We start from the raw sequence: 15,523 nt of genomic DNA, 5'->3' as shown, positions 1-15,523 counted from the left end.
CCAGGGACGGTCCAGCCGCTCCTCTGAGGAGCAAAACTGGGACTCGCCGCTTCCGGCGCCCGAAGCGGACCGCTAGCAGAGAGGGCTCTGGGACTCCAGTCCCCGTCAGCCGCGCGCATCGTGATGACGTCACTCCGGCCCGCGAGGCCCCTGGGATCCGCGGTAGTTCTCGAGGAGCGGGTCTCAGGTTCGGCAGCGGTGGCCGGAGGACGACACTTCCCAGGAGTCTGCGCGGCGGCGCGACGAGAGCCGCGCGAGGCCGTGATTGGCTGGTGAGCCGGCCGCACGCGGAGGAGCTCAAGAAGCCGCTCTGTTGCGACAGAGGCCGAGCGGAGAGGCCCAGTGAGTTGGGGGAAGGGGCGCTGGAAGGAGGCGGGGGCGGGGGAGGGTGCAGGCCGGTGAGGGGGTGAGGCGGAGGGGGGGACGAGAAGAGGGAGGAGGGACTGGGCTGGGATGGAGGCGACTGCAAGGGAGGAGAAGGGGCCAAGAGAGAGAAGCTGACGGGCGGAGGCTGGGGGAGGCTCGGAGGGGTGGTGGTGGGTGGCGAATGAAGAGACTCCGGCGGGTACTCACAACGGGGGGTGGGGGGGAAGACGAGGGCGCCCCGGGGAGAAGCTGGACTCGGCGGCCGGGTGGTGTGGATGGGGAAGACGGGGAGGAGGCCTGAGGTAGACGGGAGGGAGGAAGCCCGGGAAAGTGAGGCGGCCGGCCGGAGCGTGGAGCGCCAAGTTGTGGGGAAACTGGAGACCGGGGACGTGTGCCGAGGGGCAGAACCCGGTCCCTCAAGTGGAGGCCCTGAAAGGAGGAGCGTCTCCAGAGCGAGGCCGTGGGGATTGGTGGACAAAGCCCTGAGGGAAGAGCTGGTGAGATGGGAAGAGCGGCAGAGAAGCCGAACTGGCTGGAGACATCCTGACAAAAGTTGGAAGCGACTTTAGGCTGGGGCGGAGCTGGGTAGCCGAAGCTTGCTAGGGAGTTCCTGAGACGGATGGAGCACAAGGCCCAGGCACTGTGCAGAAGTTTAGAATTTGGGGGTGTTTGCCTTCCTTCAGGCTTTCTGGAAGAACAGTAACGGTTTCCCTGTGGTTCATCACCATGCCCTCCGACCTGGCTAAGAAGAAGGCAGCCAAAAAGAAGGAAGCTGCCAAAGCCCGACAGCGGCCCAGAAAAGGACATGAAGAAAACGGAGATGCCATCACAGAGCCACAGGTGGCAGAGGAGAGAAATGAGGAGGCCAATGGCCGAGAGACCACAGGTGAATAGAGGGAGAGGTGGGTTCCTGGGGTGGTTGCTGGGACCCAGTGGATGCCCCTGCTGGAATCTGAGTCAGGATGCTGGAAATGCCAGAGAGTGTATCTGGTGCCACAAACTTTTCATGATGAACCGAACCAGTAGGGTTGGAGCTTGATCAAGGAAACTGAACACAGTTCTCATATACACAGTGGCAAGCAAATATGAGAGTTGTTGTGCTGCCTTGCTGCCCTGTCTTCTAGATTTGCAGGTCAGGTCCCTGCCCCTTTCTGAATTTTCATTTCTACACATGGAGGCAGTGTGCCAGGCTGTTTGCCAACTGATACCCTTGTCCTCCTGGGGCAGTGACTGTACCAACAAGACAGAAACATATGAATTGTTTAATGGGTTTTTCCTGGGAAAGAGATGCGTTTCTGTTACAAGCGCTTCTCAAGTATTAGACACAAGATCACTGAATACTGAGGCACTATAAGCATGGGCTTTCCTCTGATAACTTGCAGTCTAGATGGGGAAACAGGGAAGTGTGTGATAAAGAATATTCCAGGCTCTTGGTTGTCTATGCCAGCCTTCTTCCTTGCTCCTAAAAGCTTTCTAAACAGGCCTTCTCTGTTGTCTACTGTTGTCCCTTGAATAGTCACCACATTTCTGTCCACTTACAAATTGAGGTTCTTATACTCTAATTTTTATACTAGCTACATTTGACATTTCTCTTAGGGCCCAGCTCAAGGTGGTAAAATCTTTCCCTGTCAAGCCTGACCTCAATAATACTGCTATTCACTATATCTCTGTACTATCTATCCAGGGCTTCCCTGTGGCTCAGATGGTAGAGAATCTGCCTGCAATGCAGGAAGCCCAGGTTCAGTCCCTGGGTCGAGAAGATCCCCTGGAGAAGGAATGGCAACCCACTCCAGTATTCTTGCCTGGAGAATCCCATGGACAGAGGAGCCTGGTGGGCTACAGTCCACGGGGTCACAGTGAGCGCGTGCGCACGCAAACACAAACACACACTATCTCTAGGGTTGCTTTTTCTTTGGCCAGTACTACACGGCATATGGAATCCTAGTTCCTAGACTAGGGGATTCAACCCATGTCCCCTGCAGAGGAAGTAAGGACTCCCAACCACTGAACCTCCAGGGGTATCCCAGTGTTACCTTCATTGTATCTATCTCTCCATCTGAATTGTTTGATCTTTGAGTGCAGGGACTGTGTCTTGGGTAATACTTCTTTTTTTGCATGATTACCCTTGCAGACAGAGATACTAGGTAAAGTTGCAGGAGGAGAGAATTATTCATGCAAGTTGCAACAGAGACAGGAATTCTGAAAAAAACAGGGTTTAAAATGATTGCGAGGAGAGAGTTAAATGGTAGGAATCGTCTCCAGGATAAGAGTTGTGAGGGAGGACTGTGTGGTCAGGTCAGGCAGCCTTCCTCCCGGCCAGGGTAGCAGGGAGATTTTCCTCCCGGCCAGGGTAGCAGGGAGATTTTCCTCCCGGCCAGGGTAGCGGGGAGATTTTCCTCCAGGCCAGGGTAGCGGGGAGATTTTCCTCCTGGCCAGGGTAGCAGGGAGATGGGTAGGTAAGAACGGTGGGAGGGGACAAGAGGGCTGGTTTGTGATCTGTCAAGTAGGGCTCCCTCTAGGCTCTCAGGGACAGGGGTTAAGCCTCAATTCTGTAGTACTTTCTGGATGAGTTGGAAAAGTAGACAACCGAATCCCACTTTGAGACTCTTGTCCACAGTTCCCATTACAAACTTCTTTGCCTTTCTCCCTAGAAAATCAGAATTTGTCAGGGCAAGCCCAGCTGTACCACCCCTAACTCAGTCATAAGGGAGCTTTGGGTTTCCCCCTGCTTCCTCAGGGAGCTACTGTTCTAAAATATAAAATCTGGGTTTTTCCCAGCTTTCTCTCTGAAAATATTTCTTATTGCCAGGGACCCAGGGTCATTTCTGCTTTCATAACTAATGGATCATCTGTCCTCTCTCACAAGACTGGGTCTGCTCTCTTCTCTGAGTTTGGAATTACTTAATTCTCCAACCTGGTAGTTACCATTGCTACATGGTCTTCTTTAGGTAGTGAGATATGGAAAGATCAAGAAATATCAAAGAAAGTGACTTCTGACAAACTACTCAACCTTTCGAATGTGAGACTCTTTAGGATGGGTACTGGAGTTCATCTGGTCCCCTTGTTTGGGAAATGAATAGAAAGGGGCTACTTGTGAAGTCTACAGTATTCCTTCTGATAAAGTTTATTCCAGAATCCTTTCTCCCATTTATTCAGTGCTGTTCACTTATCTTTTGAGCCTGTTTTCTAGGATGCTATAGGCCAAGACAGTGAGGTATAAGTCTTAAAGCTCAGGAGATGATTTAGGTCATAGATGCTATAAACTGGAAAAGTGAAGTCACTCAGTCGTGTCCAACTCTTTGCAACCCCATGGACTGTAGCCTACCAGGTTCCTCCATCCATGGAATTTTCCAGGCAAGAGTACTGGAGTGGGTTGCCATTTCCTTCTCCAATAAACTGTCAAAGATCAAGAGAAAAGTTGTATAGCTGTGTCTTGGTGTCTGCTGAGGTTTGGTCCCAGGATCCCTGTGGATACCAGAATCCACAGTTGCTCAAGGCTGTTACATAGAATGGTATATGTAGTCTTTGCATATAACCTGGCACATCTCTAAATTCCTTACTGTATCTAATACAACATAAATATATGAAATAGTTGCTAGTGTGTGGCAAATTCAAGTTTTACTATTTGGAACTCTCTGGAGTGTTTTTTTTTTAACCCACATTTGAATTAAACATGATTTTGGATGCAGAACTATGGATACAGAGGGTTGGCTGTGTAGCTTTCCTTTAATTTTGATCTTCTTCCCTGAGCACATGGAGATACTGTCCAGAGATCGGCAAACTTTTTCTGTAAAGATCCAGATAGTGAATATTTGCAGCTCTGTGGCCCATATGGTCTCTGATGCAGCTGTTCAGCTTTGCCATTGTGGTGGAAAGCAGCCATAGACAACATGAAAGTGTTGGGTGTGACTGTCTCCCAATAAAACTTTATTTACAAAAGCAGGCAGCTGGCCAAATGTGGCCAGCCTGTTTTGTAAGCCACCCCCTCCCAGGCTAAGAATGTTTTTTACATTTTTTAAGTGGTTATGTTTCAAATGGTAATGGATGTACCTATGTAATAGTTGTGATTTTGCTACTAGGGCTATAACCCTAAAATATTTACCATCTGGCCCTTTAAGAAAAAGTTTACTAGCTCCTTGCTGCTAAGTCGCTTTAGTCATGTCCGACTCTGTGCGACCCCATAAATGGCAGCCCACCAGGCTCCCCTATCCCTGGGATTCTCCAGGCAAGAATACTGGAGTGGGTTGCCATTTCTTTATCCAATGCATGAAAGTGAAAAGTGAAAGTGAAGTCGCTCAGTCGTGTCCGACTGGCAGCGACCCCATGGACTGCAGCCTACCAGGCTCCTCTGTCCATGGGATTTTCCAGGCAAGAGTACTGGAGTGGGGTGCCATTGCCTTCTCCGTACTAACTCCTTATCTAGATCATAAACTTCTCTCTACACTGTCGTCTCAAGATCTAGAAAAAGGATTGGCACAAAATGGGGCTGTGAAAAGCCTGGTGACTCAACTGTGTAGAAAGACTTTTTAAATTCCTCTCCTCCACCAAAACTGCCCTGGACCCCTCTCTGTTTTCTTGTACTGGTTCCTTCCAGGCAGTATAGCTTCTTGGAATTAGCACCTGGAAACTCTCTAGGTTGTAGAGGAAGAGAACTGCACCTCTGTAGCATCTGCTTTCTCTGGGGCATTGATACTAATTTGGGGGCTTCCCTGATGGCTCAGTGCTAAAGAATCCGCCTGCGCATGAAAAAGACACGGGTTCGATCCCTGAGTTGGAAAGATCCCCTGGAAAAGGAAATGGCAACCACTCCAGTATTCTTGCCTGGGAAATCCCATGGACAGAGGAGCCTGGTGGACTACAGTCCATGGGGATCACAAAGAGTGAGACATGACTCAGCGACTGAACAACGACAGCTAATTTTTAATACACACTCATAGAGGACGATTTGGAGTTCTAGCCATTGCTACCATGCGTCATATCATCTAAGAACAAGAGAAGTTAGAATTAAAAGGACAAGTTGTGAAGTAAAAAATGTCCATGAAAGCAGGATACCAGGGCCGAACTACATGTAGTGTTAAAGCTTATGAAACATCTGAGTCAGCTCAACCTGATCTTGAGCCCTGGTCCTTCAGGACACGCATTCAGCCTTTGGATTTTTATGTGTTAATACGTGGTAACTTAAAGAAGGGCAAAAGCCACAAATGCCCAAGCAGGGGCCTGAGCCCTCAGCCCTCACAGTAAAAGTCTGATGCTCTTCTGACTGAGCCACCCAGATGCCCCAAGATGTGCCTTTTTGTGTAAGAGCTTAGCGTGGCTTACAGCCCTCTTCCCAGATTGCTTTTCTTTTCTGTCCCCAGAAGTGGATTTGCTGACCAAGGAGCTGGAGGACTTCGAAATGAAGAAAGCTGCTGCTCGAGCTGTCACTGGCGTCCTCGCCTCTCACCCCAACAGTACTGACGCCCACATCATCAACCTCTCCCTCACCTTCCATGGTCAAGAGCTGCTCAGCGACACCAAACTGGAATTAAACTCAGGCCGTCGCTATGGCCTCATCGGCTTAAATGGAATTGGTGAGGCCCTTGGAAAGCAAGGTGGGAGGTATCTCTTCTTGGCTCATCTGTTGCTCAGCAAGTGTTTCCTTAGCACCAGCTGTGTACAAAGCTGGGCATTTGCAGTATGGGTGGGAGCCAGATGTGCCCACCTACCCATACAGAGTAGTCATGTGATAAGTACCACGTGAGTCATTGCAGGCAGTAGGTGCTAGAGAAGTGGGTAGGAGCAGGTGGGAGTGGTGTGTGAAGCGTTTGTAGGTGCACAGACTTCACAGAGGAGGACTGGGACAGGACCTGGCAGAACCGTGTCCCACTGAGGGGGCAGTCATAGGATTTCAATGAATGAAAGGAAAGAAAGGACTCAATAAACGGGGAGGTCTTGGTTTGACTGGGAAAGATTGAAGGTGGGAGAAGGGGATGACAGAGGATGAGATGGTTGGATGGCATCACTGACGTGATGGACATAAGTTTGGGTAGGCTCCGGGAGTTGGTGATGGACAGGTGAGCCTGGCGTGCTGCAGTCCATGGGGTCACAAAGAGCCGGACACGAATGAGTGACTGAACTAACTTGGTTTGACTGGAGTGGAGAGGCTGATGTGGGGCAGTGACAGGCAGAGCTGTGCTGAGCGTCCCCTTCTCTCCCTGTTTGTCGCCTGCCTCTCTCAGGAAAGTCCATGCTGCTCTCTGCTATTGGGAAACGCGAAGTGCCCATCCCCGAGCACATTGACATCTACCATCTGACTCGGGAGATGCCCCCTAGTGACAAGACGCCCCTGCAGTGTGTGATGGAAGTGGACACGGAGCGGGCCATGCTGGAGAGGGAGGCTGAGCGGCTGGCTCATGAGGACGGTAGGGCTCCGGACCCAGGGGCGTGGGGTGGCTTCCCCCCGGGAAAGGCCCCAGGAGCCTCACTGGCCACGCGCCGTCCACAGCGGAGTGTGAGAAGCTCTTAGAGCTCTACGAGCGGCTGGAGGAGCTGGATGCCGACAAGGCGGAGATGAGAGCCTCGCGGATCTTGCACGGACTGGGTTTCACGCCTGCCATGCAACGCAAGAAGCTCAAAGACTTCAGTGGGGGCTGGAGGATGCGGGTTGCCCTCGCCAGGTGCGTCTCCCCCACCTCCGCCCTCCGTGGCACCGTGTCTCTTCTCAGGGTTGAGTGCTGTCTCCCGCAGAACTGTTTAGAACAGGGGTCAGTGGTCAGTCTATGCCAGATACCAACAGTGTGGAGGGGCGGGGGTGGTGTACATGAGCTAAAGAGTGAGCTTCCTGACCCAAGTGGTCCCTGTTGGACTTGGGCACCGTGTTCAGGAATCCTAGGGCCAGCTCTAGGTAAATGGGAGGATAGGTCTGTCTCTTTCCTCTCGACTGCTCTCCCCCTCTGCTTTTTGGGCTTCAGCCTTTCTAATTCTTGTTGTATAAAGATAACCTGTTAGGCAGCCGCTAGGGTATCTGTCCTTCTTGCCTCTCTTGACCTGATCTGGAACCAGTTTCTGTAGGCCGTCATTTCCGCACCAATCCCCCAAGAAGTCCCCAGTCACATAAGTGGTTCCTTCCCCCACCCCTCTCTGCGCAGGGCCTTGGGGAGGCTTGATACACTGCTTCAGCAAGGGTGCCTGAATGTGCTCTGGAACATAAGAGCCTTGCTTTCATGTGCCGGCAAGGAGTTGTAGCCTCAGATTCACTAGGCAGCTTTTACACACACAGATTTCCTGGCCTCTTCACATCTGTGCTGGAGTCAGACGTCCGGAAACCTGGTTTCTAAAAAGTGCTGCAGATGTGGTGACCACAGGGGTGGGACCAGCACTGTCCCCTTGTTCCTCCTGCTTGAGATGCCATCTAAGAAAAGAACATTCTTGGGCCTCTTTGCTAGAGTCTAACAAACCCACCAGTTAGGTCTCACCTGCATGCTTTTTAGCAGTGTACTTTTTCTGTATCCTTTTGTGTATCCCGATGCTCACCAGCCTTAGTGTAAGAGACTTGTAGACTCATAAGGAACTTTTACAGCCTTACGTCCGAGCTACATCTTCCCTCTGCTTCTCAGTTCTGTTTTCTGCTCTTTAACCCCCACCCTTCATCTCTGGTTTCTCTCCTACTTCTCACCTTTTGTCTGAGGTGTAGACCCTAGAGTTGATTTCAGGACTCAGTGCAGGCCTGACCAGAGCTGCAGGTGGCAGGCAGGCCCTCCCCTCCTGTGTAGCACGCGGTAGACTGAAGTGGTTCTGTCTCCTTTCCTGTCTTCAGAGCCCTCTTCATTCGACCCTTCATGCTGCTCCTGGACGAGCCCACCAACCACCTGGACCTCGATGCTTGTGTGTGGTTGGAAGAAGAGCTAAAGACGTAAGAGGCAGGGCTGGGGGGAAGGGGCAGGTCCTCAGGGAGGGGCTGAGCAGAGTCCAGGGGAGATGACACCCAGGACCCACAGTGACACTAGAGCAGTGAGCAATGGAGCGAAGTGAGGCCAGAGGGAGACCAGACTGAAGAGGTGGTGGCCACCTTTGTTCTTGTTTAGTCGCTCAGTCGTGTCTGACTTGTTAGGACTCCATGGACTCTAGCCTGCCAGACTTGTCTGTCCGTGGGATTTTCCAGGCAGGGATACTGAAGTGGGTTGCCATTTTTTTCTCCAGAGGATCTTCCCCACCCAGGGATCAAATCCATGTCTCTTGCATTGCAGGCTGGTTCTATACCACTGAGCCACCAGCAAAGCCCAGTAACCATCTTTAGGGCAGGCCATTTTGTTAGCTTTTGTTTAGTCTTAAATATATGAATTTTTTTGTTTTATTTTTTTGTTTTTTTTTCCTATTATTTAAAATATAACATTTTTATTAAAGATAATATTTTTTCTTAATTGTATTTGTATCATATTAAACAAGGATCCTTATATAAGATCATGATGCAGTGACAAAGAGAAAAATAGCCCATATGGCCGTGGTCCTTTGCTTGAGAGTCAGATAACCTGGAAAGCTGCCCCAGTTCTAGAAGAAGGCTTTCCATGGTCTCTTCAGTGACCTGCTACCTTCTTTATAAAAAGGAGTGGTTTAGTCGCTAAGTCATGTCTGACTCTTGTGACCCCATGGACTGTAGCCTGCCAGGTTTCTCTGCCCCTAGGATTCTCCAGGCAAGAATACTGGAGTGAGTTACCATTTCCTTCTCCAAGCCATCTTCCCAACCCAGGAATGGAACCTGGGTCTCCTGCATCACAGGCAGATTCCTTACCAACTGAGCTATGAAGGTAGTAATATGAAAAGGAGAGCCTGGTGATTTTTACTATACCCATTCCAGTTCTCTTCTGGCTTTAAATGTGTTTATGGGTGCTTGTGCACACTTTTGATTTTACCATCACTATTATTGCCATCTCCACTCCATTCTTTGGAAAGTTAAAGCAGAAGTTTGAGGAATCTCGACTGCCTCACCACACTTTGAAAAACGCCTAGTGTCCTTATACACAGATTGAGCGCTGGCAGCTCAGAGCTGGCAACTGGCCAGAAAATCTAGAGGACGCTCAGGCATAAGGGTGGGAAAGGATGAAGGTTTTCTGGGCCCGACGTTCAGCTCCCCTGTTGTGAACTGTCTACCATGTTGAGCTCCTCCCTGATTGGTTCTCTGGCTTTGCAGTTTTAAGCGCATCTTGGTCCTCGTCTCCCATTCCCAGGACTTCCTGAATGGTGTCTGTACCAACATCATTCACATGCACAATAAGAAGCTGAAGTATTACACGGTGAGTGGGCTTAGCTTCTCCGCAGTACCCTCTGTGCTTACCCGTTCCATGAAGTTCTCCTTTAAAAAAAAATTTGACTTAGCAGCCCTTTTCTACCTATTGCTATAAAAAGATGTGGACAGGGAGTTCTGCAGCCTGTTTTATTTTAGTCCCAAAGTAATTGCTTTCAGGCCATAGGCCATGGATTGGCAGCCTGTGCACGGGGTGTATGTTTGCCTTATGCAGAGAGGCTGCCTCTTCACGGTGCCCAGGCAGGCCTTGCTGCCCTCTGCCTTCTTGAGTAGCTGCTTATGAAAAATAGAATTCCTCTTTATTCATAGTTGTATTCACCAGAGGAGTGTTAATAGTTCTTACATAGTTTTTCAGAAATTTCACATGTACTTGCAAGCATTTGTAAAAAATTTTATGTACCCATACCATGATCCTGTTGGTTGAGTTTAAATTTTAATATGTCTTGGACAGCTTTCCATATGAGTATATTTAAATTGCCCCCCTTTTTTTCCAGTGACTGCATGGTATTGCATTGCGTGGCTGTCCTGTAACTTATTTGTCAGACCCTGATGGATGTTTAGCTTGAGTCTGGGTGTTTGCAGACAGACACCACGGAAGTCCATAGTGCAGGGTCTGCTACTGCTAAGTCACTTTGGTCGTGTCCGACTCTGTGCGACCCCATAGACGGCAGCCCACCCGGCTCCGCCGTCCCCGGGACTCCCCAGGCAAGAACACTGGAGTGGGTTGCCATTTCCTTCTCCAATGCATGAAAGTGAAAAGTGAAAGTGAAGTCGCTCAGTCGTGTCCGACCCTCAGCGACCCCATGGACTGCAGCCCCCCAGGCTCCTCCATCCATGGGATTTTCCAGGCAAGAGTACTGGAGTGGGGTGCCATTGCCTTCTGCCAGGTCCTAAATCTGACTGGTCTGGTGTCTTCCCACCTGGAGGCAGTTCTTGTGGCCTGCCTGGGGCTTCAGCCTCTCCAGGTGGGGAGGGGATGCACATGCCCTTGGAAGGCTGTGAGCCTCTTGATGATCAGTATGACAGTGGTTTTCAGGGCTCCTGCCCGGGCTGTGGGTGTCTTTATGGCTAACCCGAGGATTTAGTCTGAATCCCTGCTCTAGGAAGGAGAGGCACACAGTTTGAAAAGACCTCAGCTTCTAAATTCAGATATGCTTCTTTTTTTTTAATATTTATTTATTTGGCTGTGTTGGGTCTTAGTTGTGGCATGTGGGATCTAGTTCCCTAATGATGGATCAGACCCGGGCCACCTGCATTAGGAGCTCAGAGTCTTAACTGCTAAACCAGTAGGGAAGTCCCAGAATATGTTTCTTTAATGCACTTCCTCTTCCCCCGCTGCACCACCCCATAGCCAGGGCCAAGTCAGGTGCCATCTCGAACACCCCCTGAGTGAGGACCCAGGGCCGAGGCTAGCGCTGCCCATCTCACCCAGTGCGTCTTCCTGCAGGGTAATTACGATCAGTATGTGAAGACGCGGCTGGAGCTGGAAGAGAACCAGATGAAGAGGTTTCACTGGGAGCAGGATCAGATCGCACACATGAAGGTAGGGTCACGATCTCCTCCGAGAGAGCTGACGGAAGGTGTCTGGGGAGGTGCGGGGGCTAGAGAAGTCCTTTACCCTCTTTTCAGATGAATCGTGGGGTACCTGCCCACACGCAAGCCCCCTCTCTGCACTCTTTCAGAACTACATTGCTAGGTTTGGTCATGGCAGTGCCAAGCTGGCCCGGCAGGCCCAGAGCAAGGAGAAGACGCTACAGAAAATGATGGCATCAGGACTGACAGAGAGGGTTGTGAGCGACAAGGTAGGGTCTGGTTGGGTGGAATTATGTGGCCTAAGGTGAGATGGATAAGGAAGGACCTGACTTGATAAACACCTCTTTATCCTCTTCCTAGACGCTGTCATTTTATTTCCCACCATGTGGCAAGATCCCTCCGCCTGTTATTATGGTGCAGAATGTCAGCTTCAAGTACACGAAAGATGGGGTGAGTACGTGGGTGTGGTTGGGAGGCTGGGGTACATTGTACGAGGTGTCAGCTGGCGAGAAGAGTGTCCTGTTTGCTGACCACATCTACTAACCCTTGTGCTGCTGGGGAGTTTCCAGACCTGGCAGCCTGGGTTGCCTCACTGAGAGCCTTAGAGGAGTGGGGGTCCCCTCCAAGTACTTGGAGGGGACATTGCTCAGCCGCATTGGTGGGTGGAGGCAGTGGGTAGGGGGCTGCCATGGAGCTTCCTTCCTCCTCACTCCCGCCGCCTCTAGTGGTGACTGGGGGCTCAGCGAGATTGCTCTGCCAGTTGGATTGATCACCCTACCCCTGGGTCTGTTTCTCTCCCCCACCCCCCTCAGCCTTGCATCTACAACAATCTAGAGTTCGGTATTGATCTCGACACCCGAGTGGCTCTGGTGGGGCCCAATGGAGCAGGGAAGTCAACTCTTCTGAAGCTGCTAACTGGAGAGGTATGGTGCCAAGTCAGGGCGTGGGACTCCAGCATTAGATGCCAGTGTGTCAGGGTCGGGGGGCGGCATGCAAGGGCCACTGGTCTTGGAAGGCCTGCGTGCTCTCATGACGAGTGAGCCGTCCTCTGGGGGGCGGGTCATCACTGGCCAGTGTGATGTTTAGGGCATTTTCTTAGAGAAAACTGGGAGAAGGAGTGTGTGTGTGAGAGAGCCTGTGAGAGACAACCCAGGCCTGTTCTCACTGCCTTCCCGTGTCTTCGTTCAGAGCATTTAGAACACAGGAGCGGCTCTGCATTTAGAAATGTTTTTATTGTAGAAAACGTATGTTGGACCCCTGCGAGTCCTCTGTCACAGTTCAGTGCAGGGGATAGTAGTCCTTTAATAACTACCCAGTGGATCATGTGGTGTGTGTCTCTGCCTCCCCTGAGAACATCTGTCTCGGTGTATTTTCTCTGAGTGGCCAGAAAAGCAGTTTGTGAGGTGGTGGTGCGGGTTCTGTTTTGGAAGTTGTAGGAGTCTTGCTTGGTGTGAACGTATGTTTGCTTCCTGTCTGCTTCTGACCAGGTTTCCTTGTCTGTGTGCTTATCTTTCCGCTGTCTACTCTTTTTTTTTTTATCTTCCTGTAGCTACTGCCCACAGATGGAATGATCCGAAAACACTCTCATGTCAAGATAGGGCGCTACCATCAGGTACAGTCTTGGTGGGGCACGGGGAGCTGCCCAGGGTGTGCGAGCAGGGCCGCGTGTGCCCAGGTCAGCTCCGGGTGCTTCTGCAGTCTTGAACAGCTGCCCGGGGAGAGGTAGAGAGACGGTACGCGGCAGCTACCCCAGCAGGCTGCCTTTGAAGAACGCCAGGCACACCTGGGTGGGTTCTTTTTTTTTTTTTTTTTCCCCTGTAGCATTTACAAGAGCAGCTAGACTTAGACCTCTCGCCTTTGGAGTACATGATGAAATGCTACCCCGAGATCAAGGAGAAGGAGGAGATGCGGAAGATCATTGGGCGATACGGTCTCACAGGGAAACAGCAGGTCAGCGGATTGGGGTGGGAGGACCCCAGGCAACTGGGAGACACGGGCTGGGCGTCTGTTTTTTCCTCTGCTCTAGGTGGTTACAGATTGGAGCTCTAAAGTCTCAAGGGAGGGTGGGGGGTCGCGTGCTGGTCTCTGACATGCCCTTGCCCCCAGACTAGCAGGATGGGCCATGGTGTTAAAAGCAAGGGAAATTGAGATCTAGAACGCAGGGTCCTCTGATCCAGACTCAGGTCCCCTGACGGCTGCACTGCGTGAAGACCCTGTGCCGAGGCAGGCTTCAGACTCCAGGTGTGTCCCTTCTAGGCCCTTGAGGGATTGGCAGGGTGCCACTGTCTTACTGTGTGATCTGGGGTCTTCCTGAGCCCCGCTGTCTGTGTGATAACAGAGAAGCCATGGGGAGAGGTGAGTCTTAATGCGTGGTGAGGGCAACCCCAGACCTCGTAAATGACCTGGTTCCACGCAGGTGAGCCCGATCCGGAACCTGTCTGATGGGCAGAAGTGCCGAGTGTGTCTGGCTTGGCTGGCCTGGCAGAACCCCCACATGCTCTTCCTGGACGAGCCCACCAACCACCTGGACATTGAGACCATCGATGCCCTGGCAGATGCCATCAATGACTTTGAGGGCGGTATGATGCTGGTCAGCCATGACTTCAGACTCATCCAACAGGTGAGACTCGCGGCCAGGACGCGGTTGGGGGTAGAACACCCCCATGGCACATGGGGGACACTGAATCCACATTACCATGTTTGGGAAAAGGGCGCAGGACGTAGGGTGGAGAGGACCACATCTTATGGTTTCTCTGAGAAACTTAGAAAGCCTTCACAGAAATACTTTAATTCTTCATTAGCTATTTGGGGCTGTTAGCCTACTTGGCATCGTTGGCCAAAATCAGGGAGAGAATTGAGTAGCGAACAGGGTGCTTTTGCTATTGTTTCCAGGATTCTTCAGCCTGGAAATAGTATTGTACTAAGGAGCCTCTGGATTAGACAGAGGGCTCCTGCTTGTCACTGGGGAGAAAGCTTCTGGTCATTTCTCTGAAGCTGTGAGGAAGACGGGGTGGAACGCAGGAAGCCGAGAGTGAGGCCCTGAACAGGTCTGGGTCCTGCTGGGGAACTAGCAGTTGGGGTGACCGGCGGGTTCCAGCTTGGAAGGCCCCAGCCCCTGCTGGTGTCTAGATTAGACCATCCTCAGAAACGCTGAGGGGGTGAAATGGAGCTGGATGTGGGCTGGTGGGAGCTTATGGGGTTTTTTTCTCAGACTCTGCCGGGAACAGTCTCCTGGGCCGGGGTGGGAAGGGCGCTGGCCAGGGTGACTAAGTCTGGGGTTTGCTCTCCAGGTTGCACAGGAAATCTGGGTCTGTGAGAAGCAGACAATCACCAAGTGGCCTGGAGACATCCTCGCCTACAAGGAGCACCTCAAGTCCAAGCTGGTGGGCGAGGAGCCCCAGCCCACCAGGCGGACCCACAACGTGTGAGGCCTTGCCGGCCGGCTGGCTGGGCCGAGCCCCCGGGGCCACGTCCTGCATTGCTGCAATACTGCTCCCCAGCCCCTGCCCCCACCTGCCTTAGCTGCACTCTGATCCTATCCACAGCTGGACAGGACCTGTCTGTCTCCTGTCCTTCCAGCTACTGTGTCCATGTCTGGACTCGGCTGGCTGTTCCCGCCAGCTCCTCGCTGGTTCTGACCCGATAGTGATGCAGCCAGAGGCCTCCGAGGGTCAGCCCGCAGGCCCGTGCCCCGGGTTGGCCTGTGAAAAAGCTTAGGATCCTCGTTCTCTGGGTTTTGGTGATGTTGGAGGAATACCCCCCCAGCCCACCGCCCCCATTCCTTTCTGCTTCTGGTTTGGAGCTCTGGACCAGGGCCTTAATCCTGGTCGGTTTTTAAATAATTATTTAACGGTGTAACTTTTAGACCTGCGTGACATCTACAAAGCGTCCAATAAAGAAAGAAGAAGCCATGGTCCCCGCCTTCCTCCTTGGGTCTCTGGGTCCTCTCCTGCTCCTCCCTGTGGTGCCACCATTCACCTGCCCTCAGCATGGGCTGGGTGCAAATGGAGGACTGTCCGTGGGCACTGGAAGAACTCTCTTCCCTTCTGATTTGAACTTGTGCCTTTACTTAGGCCAGTGGTTCACAAACATTAACGTGCGTCAGAATCAGCTGAAGACTCATTGGATCACAGACTGCTGGGTTTCGCCTCGGAGTTTCTGGTTCCATAGGTCTAGATGAGACCAGAAATTAACATTGCTGAGCGTTCCCCAGTGCTGCTGCTGTATTCCTGGTGGGATACAAGAAGTTCTGTGATGTTAACCTGTCCACAGCCTTAATTTTCATCAGCGCTGTGTCCATTTTATCAACACTCCCAAGCCAGGGCTTTGCATAGCCTGTCTGAA

At 51.7% G+C, this 15,523-nt stretch overlaps 1 protein-coding gene across 1 annotated transcript; it reads left to right on the top strand.

The window, feature by feature from the left end:
- Positions 1-186: 186 nt before the first annotated feature.
- ABCF2 (ATP binding cassette subfamily F member 2) lies at positions 187-15,093 on the top strand. The gene is made up of 15 exons (XM_055591290.1): positions 187-342; positions 1,050-1,252; positions 5,724-5,936; positions 6,585-6,767; positions 6,851-7,022; positions 8,162-8,257; positions 9,533-9,635; positions 11,094-11,189; positions 11,329-11,448; positions 11,540-11,629; positions 11,992-12,102; positions 12,729-12,791; positions 13,001-13,129; positions 13,596-13,799; positions 14,470-15,093. The coding sequence occupies exons 2-15, from the start codon at positions 1,093-1,095 to the stop codon at positions 14,605-14,607; spliced, it is 1,878 nt and encodes a 625-aa protein (XP_055447265.1). The 5' UTR covers positions 187-342; positions 1,050-1,092; the 3' UTR covers positions 14,608-15,093.
- The last annotated feature ends 430 nt before the right edge of the window (positions 15,094-15,523 follow it).

The sequence above is a fragment of the Bubalus kerabau genome, chromosome 8 (assembly GCF_029407905.1).
Source record: "Bubalus kerabau isolate K-KA32 ecotype Philippines breed swamp buffalo chromosome 8, PCC_UOA_SB_1v2, whole genome shotgun sequence".
Classification (NCBI taxonomy): domain Eukaryota; kingdom Metazoa; phylum Chordata; class Mammalia; order Artiodactyla; family Bovidae; genus Bubalus; species Bubalus kerabau.
This window is presented reverse-complemented; position numbering and strand designations above follow the sequence as displayed.

Coding starts and splice junctions, on each gene's coding strand:
- ABCF2 (XM_055591290.1), top strand. CDS start 1,093: ATGCCCTCCGACCTGGCTAAGAAGAAGGCAGCCAAAAAGAAGGAAGCT. Junction 11,190..11,328: donor ATCAGATCGCACACATGAAG/GTAGGGTCACGA, acceptor GCACTCTTTCAG/AACTACATTGCTAGGTTTGG. Junction 12,103..12,728: donor TGAAGCTGCTAACTGGAGAG/GTATGGTGCCAA, acceptor ATCTTCCTGTAG/CTACTGCCCACAGATGGAAT.